This window comes from Neoarius graeffei, chromosome 19, assembly GCF_027579695.1.
Source record: "Neoarius graeffei isolate fNeoGra1 chromosome 19, fNeoGra1.pri, whole genome shotgun sequence".
NCBI lineage: Eukaryota > Metazoa > Chordata > Actinopteri > Siluriformes > Ariidae > Neoarius > Neoarius graeffei.
In genome coordinates, this window is record NC_083587.1 from 21,363,029 (window position 1) to 21,384,198 (window position 21,170).

The 21,170-nt window shown below is 40.9% G+C and overlaps 1 protein-coding gene across 3 annotated transcripts in view; it reads right to left on the reverse strand.

The window, feature by feature from the left end:
* The window catches only part of arfgef1 (ADP-ribosylation factor guanine nucleotide-exchange factor 1 (brefeldin A-inhibited)), a 154,848-nt gene that overhangs the window by 9,782 nt on the left and 123,896 nt on the right, over positions 1-21,170 (reverse strand). For all 3 annotated transcript variants that reach the window (XM_060899863.1, XM_060899862.1, XM_060899864.1), the window contains 15 exons: positions 19,220-19,304; positions 18,797-18,962; positions 18,254-18,405; positions 15,758-15,886; positions 15,459-15,617; positions 15,176-15,320; positions 14,847-14,937; positions 14,701-14,741; positions 12,358-12,527; positions 12,049-12,200; positions 10,101-10,273; positions 9,793-9,953; positions 1,815-1,945; positions 1,520-1,649; positions 1,304-1,439 (listed from right to left, as the gene is read on the reverse strand). In XM_060899863.1, the coding sequence (XP_060755846.1) occupies positions 1,304-1,439; positions 1,520-1,649; positions 1,815-1,945; positions 9,793-9,953; positions 10,101-10,273; positions 12,049-12,200; positions 12,358-12,527; positions 14,701-14,741; positions 14,847-14,937; positions 15,176-15,320; positions 15,459-15,617; positions 15,758-15,886; positions 18,254-18,405; positions 18,797-18,962; positions 19,220-19,304 (2,021 nt within the window). The remainder of the gene's footprint in view (positions 1-1,303; positions 1,440-1,519; positions 1,650-1,814; positions 1,946-9,792; positions 9,954-10,100; positions 10,274-12,048; positions 12,201-12,357; positions 12,528-14,700; positions 14,742-14,846; positions 14,938-15,175; positions 15,321-15,458; positions 15,618-15,757; positions 15,887-18,253; positions 18,406-18,796; positions 18,963-19,219; positions 19,305-21,170) is intronic.

The window sequence follows — 21,170 nt, forward strand, 5'->3', positions numbered from 1 at the left end:
CTCATTTGTTTAACTGGGTTCTCTATATCTACTTTTAGGACTTGTGTGAAAATCTGATGATGTTTTAGGTCATATTTATGCAGAAATATAGAAAATTCTAAAGGGTTCACAAACTTTCAAGCACCACTATCTCGGGACGTCAAAAATTTTGAAAATGGATATGGTGCGAGTCAGTCGTGGTATATTCTGGATATACCATGAACTGATGTCACAATTTCAAGCTGTATGGCCAACTTGAGTCTTTTTTTTTTTAAACAAAAATAGAAGTCATTAATACAATCAAAACAAAAACATGAACATTTCAGCCGGGGGATTTTCAACTGAACACATTAAAATAAATCACACAAATGAATAGTTTCAACAGCTTTCTGAGTCAGTAACTGTTTTATGTGCCGTTTTGTCTCCCTTTCAAATCCAAAAAAATAACGGTTTAGTAACCGACTCGAGTCACAGCTGTGGCTCCATGAACATGTGTGCGCGCGTGTGTGTGGCTCTACATATCATGATCCTGCCTAGGAAGGCAAGCAATAGCATAGTGCAAATAAATAAATAATTTTAAAACGTTAAAAAAAAAAAAAAAAAAGGGGGCGTGATAGCATGGTACATTGCACATGCGCAGGTTGAAAATCGCTCCAACGTAAAAAACAAACTCACTGCAGGCAGCCATGTTTATGTTGAGATTCAATCTCAGAGACAAAAGTTATTAAAAGCTAACACTTTTAGTCTGGAATTTTTTGATGAGGGACATAAATATACCATGCACTAAAAGCTTCGGGAATTATGAATTGGAGAATCCATAATAGAGAATCCATAATTTCAACCGGAGCCTCTCAGCGCATGGCATATTTGATTAACACACACACACACACACACACACACACACACCCTTTACATGCACAAAATATTCCGGTTTTTCCCGTATTCCAAAAAAGACAATATGAAAACGAACATTCCACTAATTTTCCAGGTTCCATGCAGCTGCATCGCAACCCCAGCCTTGCAAACCGTTCTCTAGTTGCTTTCTGTACAATGTACAGATGCCGTGTGTCGCAAACTGCTGTAAAAACCCCAATTCAGACGCACATTCCAAATGCACTGTATACATGTCCAAAGAATGCTCCTAAAACAAACAAACGTCGGCATATCCGACATGTCTTAATCGGAAATCACTAAATTCAGAATATCCAAACACAATACGCCGTTTACATGACCTGTATCAAATTGTGAATATTGTCATATTCAGAATAATAATAATAATAATGGAATATTAGTGTGTGTGTGCGCATGTGGATGGGAGTCTCACCTTGCTGCACACACCAGTAGAGCTGAGAGAGGATGTTGTCCAGCAGAACATCACTGAGAGACTCGAAGTACTGCGTGAAGACGTCACAGATGGCATAAAGTGCATGGTTGCAGGTTGTGGTCATCCACTCTGCTTTCTACACACGTACACACGTGTTAGTGTCCCGTTACTTGTCTTAATATCGTTCGAAACAGAAAAGGCGACTCTCATACTTACCTCGGTCTGCTGCTCCGGCAGCTTCATGTTGTCGAAAATTCTGAAGACGATCCGGAACAGGTCTTGCCACCAGTGTTTCTCGTACGTGTGACCGTAAGTCTTCATCACCTCAAACATCACCGTCAGACCCCTGAGGCAATTTAACAGTAAAGAGCAGCCCAAAAACTGCGCTGTAATTTTTCATGCAGTAAACATGACCATTACAGCCATGAATGGAAAATATGGCATTTGTGTATCTGATTTGTACTCTAATTACTCACTCGGACTGTGTGCGTGCGTGCGTGCGTATATTCACCTGGTTCTGACGTCCAGCTTGCACCTGTTGATGATGCAGGAGAGCTCGAACAGGATGGGGAACCAGCCTCGCACCCACACCCGGTCCTCTGGGGCTACATTCATGTCATCACTAGTGTAGTCTTTAAACGCCTGCCATGGAGGAGGAAGGCAAACTCGTATGATTAATACAAGCTAAGCTTTTTTTTTTTTTTTCGTTTATGTGTCAAAAACCTGAAACACACTACCAATAAACAGTGGCCAGGCCCCATCTACCACTGACTCAAAAATAGCTTAAAACCTTTTTTTTTTCTTTCCACTTTCACATGTATTCGCTTTACTTTTATATTATTTTAATTACTGTACCTTTAGTCTGTTTTTATGCCACATTTTTTCCCACATTACAACGTAAATGGAATTTAAAGTGATACTGACACGAACAGGCCTCCTTGGTGTCATTTTATAGACCCCTTCGCAGTAAACGTCATTCATACGTAAGCGGAAATTGCGCGCGCAGCCTGGACCCAAAAAAGACTCAGAAATGCCTAGTTGTTGTGTTGTCGGGTGTCAGAATCGTAGCAGTGATGGGGTTAAAATGTTCAGAATTCCAGCAGGATCTCACCCATTCCAAAAAAATCGCCGACGTCTATGACTACAAGCCATCAAACGTGTAGACTGGGATGAAAGCACCATCAAAAATGCGCGGGTTTGCAGCGCCCACTTCATCACAGGTAAGATCAGGCTATTTATTAAATCTTTCTTTTTTATTCTTTATAGTCTTCGTTTATTGATGTAGCAAAATACTTTGGTAACGTTTGTCTGATTAGCTGGGTCATAGTTACACAATGTAATGAATATTGTTAGCATGTTAACTTAGCTTTGCGTGCAATTGTGTTTGTAGGAGAGCTCTCGCTTGACTCAAGCAGTCCAGATTTTGTGCCATCATTATTTGTGTATGCTGAAAATCACAATTTTAAAGCGAGGATGGAAAGGTAAAATTGTGTGCCTTCACTCTAAATGCCAACTTGCGTTGACTGCTCTAACCCAGCTCCCGCCCCGTTCAGTTTCATTTCTGCTCTCTGCCTCTCGCTTTTTACGCAGCTCTGATTTCTCTTAGCTGCACTCTTTACACTATCATTCCTTTCATGCCATTCCCTCCTGCAAATTGCTGTTTAGTGTTGGGATTTGCTGTTGTAGCTAAAGCCACATTGCCATCACATCACTGGCATAATTTGATTAAAACAAAATGAATATGAATGTCCCATTGTTAATCAAGTTGTACATGCCCGCACATAATCATATGCGTCTAAAGACTTGTAGGCACGAAGTTTTTCGTGGGTGTGCACTGAAGTCTGGTCAATAAGGTACGAGTATATATCTGGCCATTGTGTACCAGGGAACTTACTAACATCGTCCGTCCACTCTTTAATTAAATGCGGATCCGGTAGGCGATGTCCACTTGTTAGAGTTAACTTATTTATGTAGCATTCTCGATCTTGTAACGACAATTGTTTTGCATAATCTGACAGCTCATAATGCCGGTCTATGGGCAGCGCCATTGTTTCTGGGTCCAGGCTGCGCGCGCATCCTGGCAACGGTCGGTTTGTTTACAAACATGTGAAGGGGTCTATAGATTTTAACACAAACTCTCAATTTTTGATGTAAATCACAAGGTGCGGAGATGAAAACTCAACATTTAAACCTCCCACCACGAAGCAAGGCCTGGAATCCCCTTCCCTAACACCAAGAATGGCCCAAACCGGAAATGATGTAGATCAGTGAACCCCTGCTTTGGAGCCGCACCAACAGTGTTTTCAGGACAGAACATGTCTTGTGTGATGGGGACGGAGGAGTTATTTGGGGAAGAGGAGGAGAGAGAGAGAGAGAACGTAGGGCTCAGGATGGAGCCCTACTGGTTTGAGCTGTATCAGGACTGTCACACTGACTACCACAATGAGGTGAGTGACTGCCACTCGGATCTCGGCAAGCTGACAAGTGGACATGGTGGAGGGATGATTGTAACAGACCACCTGTTTTTGTTTACAGGAATAATTACCAATACCAGCTGTTAGAATCTTTTACTGACGTAATTTTGAGTTTAACAGTAATTCCTGTCAGTAAGTTATAACTCTGGCCAAGATAAAATGATTGTTTTTGTTCCAATTCGGCAACTGTCTCCCGAATACCGACCTCCCGAAAGCACAGTGTGGCACAGAGATGTGTCACTTAGTATAGACAACTGTAGCATACATGCCAACCTTTAGTTACCCACGCCCTCACTAAATCTGTACTTTTCCCTTACATACACCCATGAGCCCTTATACACGAGAAAAAACTCCAATATATAATCCAAAGCACCGATTGTTTTATTCCACATTATACAGTGGTGCTTGAAAGTTTTTGAACCCTTTAGAATTTTCTATATTTCTGCATAAATATGACCAAAAAACATCATCGGATTTTCACACAAGTCCTAAAAGTAGATAAAGAGAACCCAGTTAAACAAATGAGACAAAAATATTATACTTGGTCATTTATTTATTGAGGAAAATGATCCAATATTACATATCTGTGAGTGGCAAAAGTATGTGAACCTCTAGGATTAGCAGTTAATTTGAAGGTGAAATTAGAGTCAGGTGTTTTCAGTCAATGGGATGACAATCAGGTGTGAGTGGGCACCCTGTTTTATTTAAAGAACAGGGATCTATCAAAGTCTGAGCTTCACAACACATGTTTGTGGAAGTGTATCATGGCACGAACAAAGGAGATTTCTGAGGACCTCAGAAAAAGTGTTGTTGATGCGCATCAGGCTGGAAAAGGTTACAAAACCATCTCTAAAGAGTTTGGACTCCACCAATCCACAGTCAGACAGATTGTGTACAAATGGAGGAAATTCAAGACCATTGTTACCCTCCCCAGGAGTGGTCGACCAACAAAGATCACTCCAAGAGCAAGGCGTGTAATAGTCGGCGAGGTCACAAAGGACCCCAGGGTAACTTCTAAGCAACTGAAGGCCTCTCTTACATTGGCTAATGTTCATGAGTCCACCATCAGGAGAACACTGAACAACAATGGTGTGCATGGCAGGGTTGCAAGGAGAAAGCCACTGCTCTCCAAAAAGAACATTGCTGCTCGTCTGCTGTTTGCTAAAGATCACGTGGACAAGCCAGAAGGCTATTGGAAAAATGTTTTGTGGACGGATGAGACCAAAATAGAACTTTTTGGTTTAAATGAGAAGCGTTATGTTTGGAGAAAGGAAAACACTGCATTCCAGCATAAGAACCTTATCCCATCTGTGAAACATGGTGGTGGTAGTATCATGGTTTGGGCCTGTTTTGCTGCATCTGGGCCAGGACGGCTTGCCATCATTGAAGGAACAATGAATTCTGAATTATACCAGCGAATTCTAAAGGAAAATGTCAGGCCATCTGTCCATGAACTGAATCTCAAGAGAAGGTGGGTCATGCAGCAAGGCAACGACCCTAAACACACAAGTTGTTCTACCAAAGAATGGTTAAAGAAGAATAAATTTAATGTTTTGGAATGGCCAAGTCAAAGTCTGGACCTGAAGCGAGCAGTTCATGTGAGGAAACCCACCAACATCCCAGAGTTGAAGCTGTTCTGTACGGAGGAACGGGCTAAAATTCCTCCAAGCCGGTGTGCAGGACTGATCAACAGTTACCGCAAATGTTTAGTTGCAGTTATTGCTGCACAAGGGGGTCACACCAGATACTGAAAGCAAAGGTTCACATACTTTTGCCACTCACAGATATGTAATATTGGATCATTTTCCTCAATAAATAAATGACCAAGTATAATATTTTTGTCTCATTTGTTTAACTGGGCTCTCTTTATCTACTTTTAGGACTTGTGTGAAAATCTGATGGTGTTTTAGGTCATATTTATGCAGAAATCTAGAACATTCTAAAGGGCTCACAAACTTTCAAGCACCACTGTACACTCCTATTGTAATAGGCATATTTATCACACTGCATCAAGTTAAAGGGATCAAATAAGCATGGACTGGATAAAAATAAATTTTAGATCCCAGAGAAAACTGAATTAAAAAGGACTATATGTACAGTCAAGTAAACAAATTATCTACTAAAGAGAATGACTGAACTATAAACTTAATTTCATATACATTGTATCTGTAATACTAGAATTATTGATGTAAATTTTGCAAATAAAATGTATTAATATTAAATAGTTCATAAAAATTACACAAAGTTCTATTTGACAAGTCTTGACATCACCTACAATATTACACTCCACCAAAGAAAATTACTTGAAATATAACAGCAGTACTAAGTAGGTATGTTAATTAAAATAGTAGGTTACATGTAATAAATTATATATAATCATGTCAAACAGTAAATGAAGGTTAGTAAAAGTTCCATTTGAGGAAAAAAAAAAAAAAGTGTTGACACCACAAGCAGTGTTCGATCCAACTAAAGATGGCTGAACCACATCAAGTATATAACGTAAACAAGGATAAGTGAAAATAGTAATAAATTATGAAGTTAAATTGAAAATCTTCCCAGTAATTTATAACAAGAATTTAAATCTTATTCCTTTTTGGAGTGTTCTTTGTTGTACAAAGATGTTGCAGATTTGGCACTCGCTATAATATCACTGCTCGGGTCGCAGTTGGAGCTCCTCATCACAGTTCATTTTAATTTGCAGTTAACGTGTCTGCAGCCGTATTTTTTCTGTACTCCGGATGGATTTTCCTAACCAATGAAAAAGCCCTCTCACTATCTGCATTGCTATGTGGGAGGCACAGCAAAACAGTAAAAAGTTGTTTCAGCATTGGAAACCTGGCAACACCCAGAGCAGTTTTTACATCGAAGACCTTTCCCCAATATACAGCTATTATTTTCCTGGCCAATAAAAGAAAATCCGAGCACAGCAAACATGTAGATGGTGTTAAATTGCTTCCATCCCCTACTACACATTTTAGAGACAGGTTACCGACGGTCGTTACCACCATTACTCTTCATTCAATACTTTTCCAGTTTACTGACGACTGATAGTAGTAACGAGTGTTGGTCATCTGTGTCTACGTATAATGTCTATCAGCAATTAAAATGTTCAGGGAAGCGAAACCAGAAATCGCCGGGTAACTACAGTTACCGTTGTATAAACGGCGACTCCCAGTATCGCCTACCGAAATTATCATCATAATGGAGGAAGCTACCCGCTAGCTGCGAAAAATGGTCTGCCACAGTTTGGGGGGGCGGGATGTTGTGTTCCATGAGAAATTGGCAGAACATGACTTCTGCAGCCGTCACAGAAGTCTGGGCAGTCCGAGCCGATGGACTTAAATGACCGAGAAAACCACGTGCAACTATAAAACCACATCAATCGAAAATAGTTCTGTTTCACTGGGCATGCGTGTTTGAAAAAAATAAATGGTAGATGCTAAGAAAATTCTCAGAATAACGGAAAAAAAATCTCTGATACAAAACGTAATTTTCCCGTATGAAAATCAGCGTACGCCGTATTAGCCAAAAAATTGCATTTTCCCGTACAAAATACGGGGAAACCGTGTAACTTGACATGTATGCTGTAGTGGAAAGTAGTCACTAGACTGCAGCCAGTGTACCAGAACAGTGCTGGTGTAGATCTGCTCTCATAAGGTCACGTCCTTGCTGTCTTGATCTGTATTTTTGCATCATTTATGTGCTATTGCCCATGTTTTCAAAGTCACAGTATGCTAATTGTGCACTAATTGTCTGTGTTAAGTGTCAGTGTCCTTGTTTTTATGCTTCTTATACATGTCTGTGTGTTATTGTTTCTTCTTCTTTCCAACATCAACCTGCCAGGGACGACAGATGGAAATTAATCTATATGGCTAAATCTGGGCCATTTACATAGCTTATGTAAATGAGCATGTTAATTAATGTACGCTGTCCCTTTTAAATAAATAAACAAAAACTCTACTCATTTTATTACCTGAAGACTAAAACTCTTCCCAGCTACCTAAGAGAACCTACCCACTATTCAAGCCTGTGTTTGTCATTGTTTTCAAGCATTTTCAACACACTGCAGTAATGGAGTGTGCGTACAGCAGAGTGCGCCATCTGTCTGACTGACTGCTTTATTTTCATCAAGAGTGAAATTATTTAGGTGTCAGTTAAAACCAGGGCTTTGAACCGGTTCAAGGAACGAAAACGAAAACCGGGAACTTTTTCTATTTCACATGGAACAGAAACGAAACCAGAAACTTTATTATTTTTTATGTTCCGGAACAGAAACGCTTATTAAAAATAATGGTAACCGGTTAATACCGGTTTTTATTTCGTTCATCAAAGTTTCCGTAGCCTACAAATAAAAAAGCCATTCTTCTCCTGCGCAAGTTTCTATGACCCGCTGGGGTTCACTTCCTGTGTGACGTTCGCTGACTGAATGGAGAGAGCGGGAGGGTGGACTACTATCACGTCTCCACATCTTAAATAAGAGGTAAATATTGCAGTCTATCGTTATTCGAAAACGTCAATTTCAAACACGAGATCAATATATTTGTCCACGTTAATGAGAGGCTCGCGAACATTAAATGACGTTAACCTCTGTTAGCCTGTCAATGCATACAGGGCTTTCCACTAAGGCTCATACTAGCCAGCCATGACAAATAAGTAGCCAGCCGGGTGTGTGTGTGTTAAACACAAAATAAACTCCGCTGAGTGTGCGCGCGCGCACACTACTGCCTCCGCCGAGTGCGCGCACGCGCACACCGCATGTCGGGGCCGCGGATCAGCGAAGTCGGCGGGGAATTTGTGATTATTATCGGTACAAACAGCGCGAATCACAACTTAAATGAGTGCGGTTCAGTTTGACATTGTCAGTCCGTTAGATAAACATTTAATTTTATTAAAATCGAAAATTAATATTTAGAACCTGTGGGCTACAAAAATAAGTCATTAAAGTAGCCGGCTGGACTTAATTGTGTGCCGGCTGTATGGCCGGCAGCCGGCGCTTGTGGAAAGCCCTGTATAGGGCCTGACTGGCCTTTGGCAACACACTAAACGAATTATCTTTCATTTTTGGCACTTTTTCTGTTTGTGTAGATGGGAAGACATACTGAGAATCCAAATCGCCAACATTTGAAATAATAATTGTTTTGAATTATTTCTTGTCTTATTTAATGAAGGTTGTAATAGAATTAGCCTACATTTGGCTTAAGCTGGATGAGACAGAGACATAATTTTATAGCCACTTGTTAAACAGCTGACAGGGAACGTAATTAACCGTTCCGGGAACGAAATTTTTTTGTTCTAACCGGTTCGGGAACGTCTATTTAATGGTGGAACCCAAAACTGGAAACGTTAAAATTCCGTTTCTGTTCGGAACGAACCAATAGGAAAAAAATTCTGGTTCAAAGCCCTGATTAAAACCTTTTCAGTATTGTAAAGTACTACGAAGGAACACTGCATTAATACCATAATATTTGTAAATAAAGTGGTATGTTGTTATGTGACTGGGCTTGTCTGTATTCCTTTGGTAGTGATGGAAAATGATGTAAAAGTCCTGGCTTTAGATGCTGTGCGTGCACTTCCAGTTGCTAGAGATTCCCCGATCCGCGTCGCAGTTCCCGTCCGCTCTATCGTGCCGCTTTGGTGTTTTTTGTTTTTAAATCATCAAAGGCTTATTATTCGCAATCGCACCGTGGGTGAAAATTATCATAACTATCTTTATTTTCACGGAGTCATAGGGAAGAGTGAATTTATCGAGGCGTTTGTATTACTTTAAAAGAGAAAAAGGATTCTTCCTCAATCTGGCAACTCTCATGTCTTCTCAGAATTCAGCTGTATCAAAGACACAGTGACGTCCCTAATCCTCACTCAGCAAATGCATAAACTGCACATATCTACCTACCACACCCACAGCTCACAGCAAACTCAACCCAGTGTGAAATGAGTGCGTTTTAATCCTCAGCCAGCCTCCAGCTGTGCATTTATATAATACAGGATTAAAGTCTTAAGTTCATTAACACTGACCTGAGGCCTGTCCGAGACGTACTTGGCGCAGTGGCGGATCAGACGGATGGCTTCCATGCTGGTGTCAGGGAACGAAGCGTTACAGGCGAACTCTGACAGACACTTAACGGCGTCCTGGAACGAGTCGATGGTGGCAGGAAAGTGCTTCTCAAATACATTCGCTGTGAGAAAGGACAGGCAATGAGTACTCGCACCTTTACACCTCACACAACCAACTTTCAGTTCTACACGACTCTAAAGACAAGCGTGAACGCAAGAGATCTCGCTAGTGTGTTTGGGACAAAATATAAGGCAGGCTGGTTACTTACTGACAATGTGTCCAGTGGTCTGGAAGGCGAGCTCCACGATGCTCTCGTCCTGATCTGAAGCTGCCAGGTGGAACACAGAGAAAATGTTCTTCCAGCCTGAGCGGATGTTCCCCGCCTGTGAGTTCACCATCTGAGCTATGCAGCGTACCACCATGTCTCGGATAGTGGGCGATCTGTGTGAGGTAAATTTAAAATAATAATAATAAAAAAGGTTTCAATAAACACCACACACTCAAAACCAGGGCTTTGAACCAGAATTTTTTTCCTATTGGTTCGTTCCGAACAGAAACGGAATTTTAACGTTTCCGGTTTTGGGTTCCACCATTAAATAGACGTTCCCGAATCGATTAGAACAAAAAAATTTCGTTCCCGGAATGGTTAATTACGTTCCCTGTCAGCGGTTTAACAAATGGCTATAAAATTATGTCTCTGTCTCATCCGGCTTAAGCCAAATGTAGGCTAATTCTATTACAACCTTCATTAAATAAGACAAGAAATAATTCAAAACAATTATTATTTCAAATGTTGGCGATTTGGATTCTCAGTATGTCTTCCCATCTACACAAACAGAAAAAGTGCCAAAAATGAAAGATAATTCGTTTAGTGTGTTACCAAAGGCTAGTCAGGCCTTATGCAGGGCTTTCCACAAGCGCCGGCTGCCGGCCATACAGCCGGCACACAATTAAGTCCAGCCGGCTACTTTAATGACTTATTTTTGTAGCCCACAGGTTCTAAATATTAATTTTCGATTTTAATAAAATTAAATGTTTATCTAACGGACTGACAATAATGTCAAACTGAACCGCACTCATTTAAGTTGTGATTCGCGCTGTTTGTACCGATAATAACCACAAATTCCCCGCCGACTTCGCTGATCCGCGGCCCCGACATGCGGTGTGCGCGTGCGCGCACTCGGCGGAGGCAGTAGTGTGCGCGCGCGCGCACTCGGCGGAGTTTATTTTGTGTTTAACCCCCCCGGCTGGCTACTTATTTGTCATAGCTGGCTAGTATGAGCCTTAGTGGAAAGCCCTGTATGCATTGACAGGCTAACAGAGGTTAACGTCATTTAATGTTCGCGAGCCTCTCATTAACGTGGACAAATATATTGATATCGTGTTTGAAATTGATGTTTTTGAATAACGATAGACTGCAATATTTACCTCTTATTTAAGATGTGGAGACGTGATAGTAGTCCACCCTCCCGCTCTCTCCATTCAGTCAGCGAACGTCACACAGGAAGTGAACCCCAGCGGGTCAGAGAAACTTGCGCAGGAGAAGAATGACTTTTTTATTTGTAGGCTACGGAAACTTTGAGGAACGAAATAAAAACCGGTATTAACCGGTTACCATTATTTTTAATAAGCGTTTCTGTTCCGGAACATAAAAAATAATAAAGTTTCTGGTTTCGTTTCTGTTCCATGTGAAATAGAAAAAGTTCCCGTTTTTTGTTTTCGTTCCCTGAACCGGTTCAAAGCCCTGCTCAAAACGCACCGTCTCTATTTTGAGCTGCACCAACACACACACACAGCCTGCCTTATTCTCCACAGTGCTGAGTTTGGCCTTAATCATTTTCGACACTTGTGTGTGCCTGACTGCTGACTGACTTGGCTGAATGAGAACCACACTGCAGGCGCTGCATGACCTCAGACAACGCACGGTCACAAAGTGCTAACACTAGAGGCTCCTTCCATAAATGTTACCTAAATGCTGCCTTTCAGAAAACGTCACCATGTCAACAGACGTGATCGTCTTTGTTAAAAATGCACTTATTACTGGGTTTAGTCTAGGTGCAATGTCAGTCTGAGAAGTACCTATGAATTAACAGTTACTATAGAAACAATAATGTAGAACGAGTGCATCATTATAAAAATGTGTGCACTAAACCACGACTAATTATGAGTGATTTATGCACGAGTCCAATGATGGGGGGAGACGGACTGTTGATTACCTATTCTTTTTCATGATGTGCTCAAACGGCCTCAAGAAATCCTTCTGAAATCTGAAATTGGCCAGTTCTCCTTTCTCCAAAAACTTCATGGACAACTGCCTGAGCGAATCCACAGCAAAGATAGCAACATCCTCATTGGGATTACAGCCCACCTGAGTGGAAATGGAAGCACAACGAGAGATTTTCAACCCATTTCACTTCCAATACTACCCTCCGGACTGAAGAGCCACCTAAAAAAACAAAAAAAACAAAAACGGAACACATTTGATTTCACTCAGGTTTGTGGATCTGGGACTGAGCTAATCTGACCTTGTTGAAATGATCTCCTATCACTTCCCAGATCCTGGACCACTGAAGCCTTATGCGGCCCATGTTGTAGTAGGAAATCTCCACAATCTTCTGCAGGCTGAACATGCGCGGGTGGGTCGGAGAGGCCAGCTCGTCCATGGACACGGCACACAGCCAACGCACAAAATCAACTGCCAAAAAAATAAATAAAAATTAAAAAAACAAAACAAAACAAAAAAAACACCACACACACACCCCAATAGGTCACGTCTCCAAAATGATTAATTACACATTAACAGGGAAAAAGTTTTAAATTATTAATTACAGTTTAAATCAGTGGTACTGCTTCTGGTACAGACAAAAAATGTGCAGAGTTGGCAATTAAATGAGGAAAAAAAATATTAGATATATACTCCTACAACATAAATGTGTATTTATGGACTTATTAATTGGCTAATTTCATACCCTAATAGGACTATATAACTGCACAAGCACTATCTAAAAGTTGATAACTAAATGACTTGGGTGAGTCGTAAAACACACACACACGTCTAATTAGACGTCAGACCTTTCCAATTAAGTGTAATTTGCTTACAAGAACACTAAAACTCACAAATATTTCTTGAACATTTGATTTAACTGTAGCATTTTTACAGTGAGCCCAACATCAAGTGGTCTTTTTTCTGGCACTGCAATTATACATAATATACATGTGTATGTACAGTGGGGCAAAAAAGTATTTAGTCAGTCGCCAATTGTGCAAGTTCTCCCACTTAAAAAGATGACAGAGGCCTGTAATTTTCATCATAGGTACACTTCAACTATGTGAAGTGTATGAGAAATGAATGTGAATGAGAAAAGAAAAAAAATCCAGAAAAATCACATTGTCTGATTTTTAAAGAATTTATTTGCAAATTATGGTGGAAAATAAGTATTTGGTCAATAACAAAAGTTCATCTCAATACTTTGTTATATACCCTTTGTTGGCAATGACAGAGGTCAAACGTTTTCTGTAAGTCTTCACAAGGTTTTCACACACTTGCTGGTATTTTGGCCCATTCCTCCATGCAGATCTCCTCTAGAGCAGTGATGTTTTGGGGCTGTCACTGGGCAACACGGACTTTCAACTCCCTCCAAAGATTTTCTATGGGGTTGAGATCTGGAGACTGGCTAGGCCACTCCAGGACCTTGAAATGCTTCTTACGAAGCCACTCCTTCGTTGCCTGGGCGGTGTGTTTGGGATCATTGTCATGCTGAAAGACCCAGCCACGTTTCATCTTCAATGCCCTTGCTGATGGAAGGAGGTTTTCACTCAAAATCTCACGATACATGGCCCCATTCATTCTTTCCTTTACACGGATCAGTCGTCCTGGTCCCTTTGCAGAAAAACAGCCCCAAAGCATGATGTTTCCACCCCCATGCTTCACAGTAGGTATGGTGTTCTTTGGATGCAACTCAGCATTCTTTCTCCTCCAAACACGACAAGTTGAGTTTTTACCAAAAAGTTCTATTTTGGTTTCATCTGACCATATGACATTCTCCCAATCCTCTTCTGGATCATCCAAATGCTCTCTAGCAAACTTCAGACGGGCCTGGACATGTACTGGCTTAAGCAGGGGGACACGTCTGGCACTGCAGGATTTGAGTCCCTGGCGGCGTAGTGTGTTACTGATGGTAGCCTTTGTTACTTTGGTCCCAGCTCTCTGCAGGTCATTCACTAGGTCCCCCCGTGTGGTTCTGGGATTTTTGCTCACCGTTCTTGTGATCATTTTGACCCCACGGGGTGAGATCTTGCGTGGAGCCCCAGATCGAGGGAGATTATCAGTGGTCTTGTATGTCTTCCATTTTCTAATAATTGCTCCCACAGTTGATTTCTTCACACCAAGCTGCTTACCTATTGCAGATTCAGTCTTCCCAGCCTGGTGCAGGTCTACAATTTTGTTTCTGGTGTCCTTTGACAGCTCTTTGGTCTTGGCCATAGTGGAGTTTGGAGTGTGACTGTTTGAGGTTGTGGACAGGTGTCTTTTATACTGATAACGAGTTCAAACAGGTGCCATTAATACAGGTAACGAGTGGAGGACAGAGGAGCCTCTTAAAGAAGTTGTTACAGGTCTGTGAGAGCCAGAAATCTTGCTTGTTTGTAGGTGACCAAATACTTATTTTACCGAGGAATTTACCAATTAATTCATTAAAAATCCTACAATGTGATTTCCTGGATTCTTTCCCCCCATTCTGTCTCTTAGTTGAGGTATACCTATGATGAAAATTACAGGCCTCTCTCATCTTTTTAAGTGGGAGAACTTGCACAATTGGTGGCTGAATAAATACTTTTTTGCCCCACTGTATATATAGTCATATACTCACCTATAGCATTACCATCCAGTCTAATGGATCCTGTGAATATCCTACATTTAAAGAGGGGGGAAAAAAAAAATCAAGGCAATATTAGTAAATAATCAGAAATGAGGGGGTCAGGAATCCCAAACTCTACAGCATCACAAGCACTGTACCTGTCCACAGCAACCACAACGCTTTGAGAGCTGGTCTCTCCGATGGATTCTTGAATGCTAGCAATCTGCTTCCGATCTACAGTCCCACCAACTAAAAAGGGAAAAAGAACACAACATGTAAAAGCAAAAAAAAAAAAGGATGACTATCTGTGGTGCATATAAAAGAAAAAAAAATTGCTTGGGGGCATGCGGCCATCGGAGAATGATCAATAACAGGTTGGGTGATGAGGGCCGATGGAAAGAGGAGCTACTGTTATCATCCTGAAGTTCATCAGTGCCCTTTAATAACATGATAATGATGGCTTATGTGGACTCTTTGGTGTACTGACCGAGACCCAGATACTCGTCTGGACTCTGCTCTTTGGTGCTAGTGATTAAGCCCTCCTTGCCCCGAACAGTCCCGGATATGTAGCGAGCCTTCACCCCTGTGCCAATGAGCTGAGCCAGCTCCAACTGACTAATGCACTTCAGAATCTGCAGGAAACACACACACATATTGCATTATCTAGCTATATGAGCTAGTAGGTCATTTAATTCATATTCTAAGAGTATTACACAGACAGACTCTTAATGATAACCCAAACTTAGCACCTTGTCTCGTGCGAAGCTCACCTCATGCCACGAGTTTCCCAGATAATTCCCATCAGTGTGAGCCACTGTGATAAGAGTCTTGATGGTATCAATGTTCTTCTGCTTCATCTCTGTGATCCCAGAGCTGGCTGTGAGCAATGTGAAGCGAGCCAGAGCCTGCACGTACGCATCTCTCTCCAACTGGAATCGAGCAAGTTTCACAGCGCAGCGCAGCACAGCACATTTCTTCATTCTTATTCACACTAGACTGCACTGCTAACTAGATTCAAGCCAATAACTGATTAAGACCTTAAAGAGGAGCAAAGATTATGATCACATACCTGGATTGAGAAGATGCAGGCTATTCTGATGGCGCAGCGGATACCCTCCAGACACAGAGATGCTACCTCGGTGTCATCGCAGTCTTGCAGACCCACGCTGAACGCTGCCAGGAACGGAGTCCAGGCCAGCTACAGTGCGGGAAATGAAAGGTGTGGTCAGTGAGACTACTGGAAGACGACTGTACAGACCATCCCTTCAAAATACATCCTACACCTGAATGCTAATGCGATATGGGAATCTCTCTCATTTCACAAGTAGCATGACTGACAAGAAAGTAAGAGTCGAAGGTCATTAGTGCTAACTCAGGAAGCTGGCATTTGAGGAAAATGTTATCGTCACCCGAATAAGTTATTCTGATTAAGCCCTTCATGGAAATTAATTTGCTGTGAAAATATGGCAAGCCAGTGATATTGCATCATAAAATGTAAGTTCTTATCAGGTCACAGTATGCAAATGAACTGGTTTACAAGGACAGTTTTCCAATTTTCATATCTAGACGTCCCCATGTGCTTCTTACCATTTTTTCTAACGATACTTTGTGTAGAACTACAAGGCTTTATTGTTCACTTGAATAAATGTACAGTTGTGCTCATAAGTTTACATACCCTGGCAGAATTTTTTGCTTTCTTGGCCTTTTTTCAGAGAATATGAATGATAACACAAAAACTTTTTTCCCCACTCATGGTTCGTGGTTGGGTGAAGCCATTTATTGATAAACAACTGTGTTTTCTATTTTTAAATCATAATGACAACAAAAAACATCCAAATGACCCTGATCAAAAGTTTACATACCCCAGTTCTTAATACCGTGTATTGCCTCCTCTAACATCAATGACAGCCTGAAGTCTTTTGTGGTAGTTGTGGATGAGGCTCTTTATTTTCTCAGATGGTAAAGCTGCCCATTCTTCTTGGGAAAAAGCCTCCAGTTCCTGTAAATTCCTGGGCTGTCTTGCATGAACTGCACGCTTGAGATCTCCCTAGAGTGGCTCAATGATATTGAGGTCAGGAGACTGAGATGGCCACTCCAGAACCTTCACTTTGTTCTGCTGTAGCCAATGACAGGTCGACTTGGCCTTGTGTTTTGGATCGTTGTCATGATGGAACGTCCAAGTACGTCCCATGCACAGCTTCCAGGCTGGTGAGTGCAAATTTGCCTGCAGTATTTGCTGATAATGTGCTGCATTCATCTTTCCTTCAACTTTGACCAAGTTTCCTGTGCCTTTGTAGCTCACACATCCCCAAAACATCAGCGACCCACCTCCGTGCTTTACAGTAGGAATGGTGTTCCTTTCATCATAGGCCTTGTTGACACCTCTCCAAATGTAACGTTTATGGTTGTGGCCAAAAAGTTCAATTTTGGTCTCGTCACTCCAAATTACCTTGTTCCAGAAGTTTTGAGGCTTGTCTCTGTGCTGTTTGGCGTATTGTAGGCGAGATACTTTGTGGCATTTGCTTGGTTTGAACAGAGCCCCTGATTTTCCATTTGTTAATCACAGTTTGAACACTGCTGACTGGCATTATCCATTCCTTGGATATCTTTTTGTATCCCTTTCCTGTTTTATACAGTTCAGCTACCTTTTCCCGTAGATCCGTTGGCAATTCTTTTGCTTTCCCCATGACTCCAAATCCAGAAACGTCAGTGGCTGGATGAAAGATGCAAGAGTCTGTCTGGATCCCAGAAACTCACTCAGCTTTTATGCACACACACTGATTACAAGCAAACAGATCACAGGTGAGGATGTTGCCTTTAGCAGCCATTCAAACCCATTTGTGTCAACTTCTGTGCATGTTATCAGGCCAAAATCACCAGGGTATGTGAACTTTTGATCAGGGTCATTTGGGTAGTTCCTGTTGTCATTATGATTTAAAAAGAGAAAACACAGTCGTTTGACAATAAATGGTTTCACCCAACCACTAAGCATGAGTGGAAAAGATGTTTTTGTGTTATCATTCATATTCTCTGAAAAATGGTCAAAGAATCATAGATTCTGCCAGGGTATGTAAACTTATGAGCACAACTGTATGCATTAAAAAAAAAATCTTTAAGGCTTATTAGAGAGAGAGAGATGGTATGTTTTTAGCCTCACAACCCAGACTTGTAGCATATCCTACAGAGTCTGGTACAATTAGTCAGTAAACATGGCCAAGAACCGCCTACTTTCACAGAAAAAGGCTGTCTAGCTGACATGACTGCACATCTTTTCCTGTAGCTTGTGGGCAAACGTTCACTGGGTCAAACAAAACTCTAATAACCTTTAAAGACTGATTTTTTTTTTTTTTAAATCAGCTGGCTGTATCTTGCTCCGAAATCTCATGGTGTTGAAGTTTTTAAAAGTTTGTCTAACTGGTGCACAGCAAAATGCAGGACAGTAAAGGAGGTCTTGGCAATCGTCAAGATTCTAAAACTCGTGGCTAGAAAACGTACCACAAATGACATCAGACGCTCAGTGACTGTGGGTGGAGCATCCAAGGCTTGTACGAGAAATGTTTTGTACCTTAAACATAGGCCTGACATGCTCCAGGTGGGTGGCGCTGGTGAACGGGGCCTGAACATGGCTCACTGCCTCCATCAGAGCCTTAGCGGTCTTCGCCATCTGCTCCATCTCCACATTGTACAGCAGCCGTCTCTGTTTCTCACTGGCCACGCCTGTTTCAAACAGCAGCACAGACAGCTGCTCTTAGAGCACCGTTTTGTCTATGAACTGTGTATATGCTATTCACCGTTAATGATGAGCTTTTCGAGTTGCTGCACTACGACACTGCATTATTCGCCATTTTATTGTTTGATAACATTTATGCTAGAAACGTGATGATTACGTGCATGTGACCCATTATAAAAGTTCCTAAGTAAAATGCAACAGCTACTTTGTTAATGTTATTTACTGCACAAAGCTGAATATTACATCCTGATGCTGACGACTTGTGAATGATTCCGTTACTTCGTTTACTCTGCAATACTGATGGCTCTAATATCATCTCTGACTCGCTCATTCCAGCATTATGATTAAACCCTTCATAGTGCCAAGTGCTCGTCTCACTTTGTTTATTAGATTTGAGTGGCAATTCCTTCGTCTCCTTCATAGATATCTTCTTCCCTGCGATTTCATTGTAGATGGATGATAAATAGTCCTCCGGCAAATCTTTACTGTCATTGATCCCTCTATTCATCATTATGTATTGCTCTTTTGTCATTTTATTCTTCACCTGTTCAAAGGATGAAACAGAAAACGAAACAATAACTCATGCAGTACCGCTCTGGAAGATGAACATTTTCACACGTTTCTGGAAAGCACACGTGTCCCCGGATTTATTTACACTTCTGACTTTTACACAGGAAGTCATACCGTACATTCTGCACGGAATCAGTGCAGCATATCGCCGTGCCAGAAAAGTGAAATTAATTTAATTAGGTTGAGAAATTAATTAAGCTGTTTGGTATCAGCAGACCGAGATGCACTCACCTGTGGACTATGAAGGTCTGTAGTCAACATGATGATTGAATAAGCAAGGACATACGCCGTGTCTGCACTCGCAAAAAGGGTTTGTCTACAAAGAAAAAAAGAGATAGAACACATATCACTCAGGCACAGTCCCAGTAAAAGAGGTGTGGCTTCGGCGCCCGTCAGTCGAGCGAAGGAGGTGTGGCTTCTGTGCCTTGCAACAGAATGTCACTCTGCCAAAGTGCATTTTTTTTTTTAATCTAACATGTTTACATTCACACACATGCGCTCATTTCATTTATATACCTTTACAAGAAATCAATAGTTTTTCCCCGTCCCCCTCTCTTAATTGTCTGACCAATCACAAGTGGCCTAGTACGACACAGCAGGTCACGGTCTTTTGACAAAACAGGAAGTGAAACGCTAAACTGCGGAGAGAGTTACCATGAACAGCACATCGCTGCGTGTGGCTGAGGAGCCAGTTTTAGTATTTGGAAGAAGAGTTTCAGTAGTCTGGTTAACACCAGACCATATCACAAGTGAAATATGGTCTGGAATCCGCCTATTGAATTTCTCGTAGGGGAGGTGTGGTTTACGATAGTCAACGGCCGTTTATTGGACGTTGCGAATGTCTATCATTTGGCGTATACGTAGCCCATGGCCAATCATGGCAGTTGTACCCGGTGACGTAGTTAGAGCGACGAAGAGAAGGAAATGTGTCTTACCACCTGGAATACACATGTTCAGAACCTATGTTGGGGAAAAATATGGACCCTTCCTAATAGATACCTACTGGTTAACAAAGTTAAAGAAATTTCTTTTAAAATCATTCATCGTTGCTATCCTGTCAAAACATTCTTAGTGAGGTTCATTAAAGACATTGATGTATCCTGTACTTTCTGTAACGTGCACCCAGAGACTGTCTTCCACTTATTCTGGACTTGTGAACACACTCGGAATCTATGGCAAGGCATTTGTCGTTTTATTTTGGACCATATTCATGAGACCTTTGTACTATGTTTGCACAATGTATTGTTTGGATTTATAGATTATCAGAGAGAATTGGACAGTGAATTTTTTCTTGCTAATCTCATTATATTGCTGGCCAAATTTTATATCCATAAATGTAAGGTGTTGAAAATCAGACCCTCTTTTTGTACATTCAAAAAAGAAATTGAATTCTACATAAAAACAATATCAACCTCTCCCAATAAGAAAGCCATTAAAACATTAAGTATGTGCTCCAAATTTCATGTATTTTTGTAATTTATACGTGTGTATATATATATATATATATATATATATATATATATATATATATATATATATACACATACACACACACATACACACACAATATATATATATATATATATATATATATATATATATATATATATATATATATATACACACACACACACACATATATATATATATATATATATATATATATATATATATATATATATATATATATATTTTTTTTTTTTTTTTTACACGTTTGCACCATTTATAGTTTGTGTGTTTTGTTTACAGTAACCCCTGGCGTTGTATATCCGCATTTCATGTTTGTTTGTTCTGTTCATATGTTTGATAATATTGTCTGATGGACTGTATATTGTAAATGAAAGAATTTATATAATAATAAAAAAAAAAAAAGAGAAGGAAATATGTCTTTTCAGATCAGAACGATTGTGCAAAGCAGCATGGGATTTCCCAGGCTAATTCAGAACAGTGTCTAAAGCTTGATGGAAAGTTTGGTTCGTATCGCTCGCCGCCATGTTAAATGTGATCCGTAAACAGTCCCAGATAAACTACAAGCTTCCGTTTGTCGAGTAGTACGCGTCACCGTCTTTCCACCCCTCCCCACTCTCTGATTGGCTCCCTAACTCAGGCGAGCCTTTAGACCAGAGTTTCCATGCTGTCTTTTCAGATCGGAACGATTGTGCAAAGCAGCATGGGATTTCCC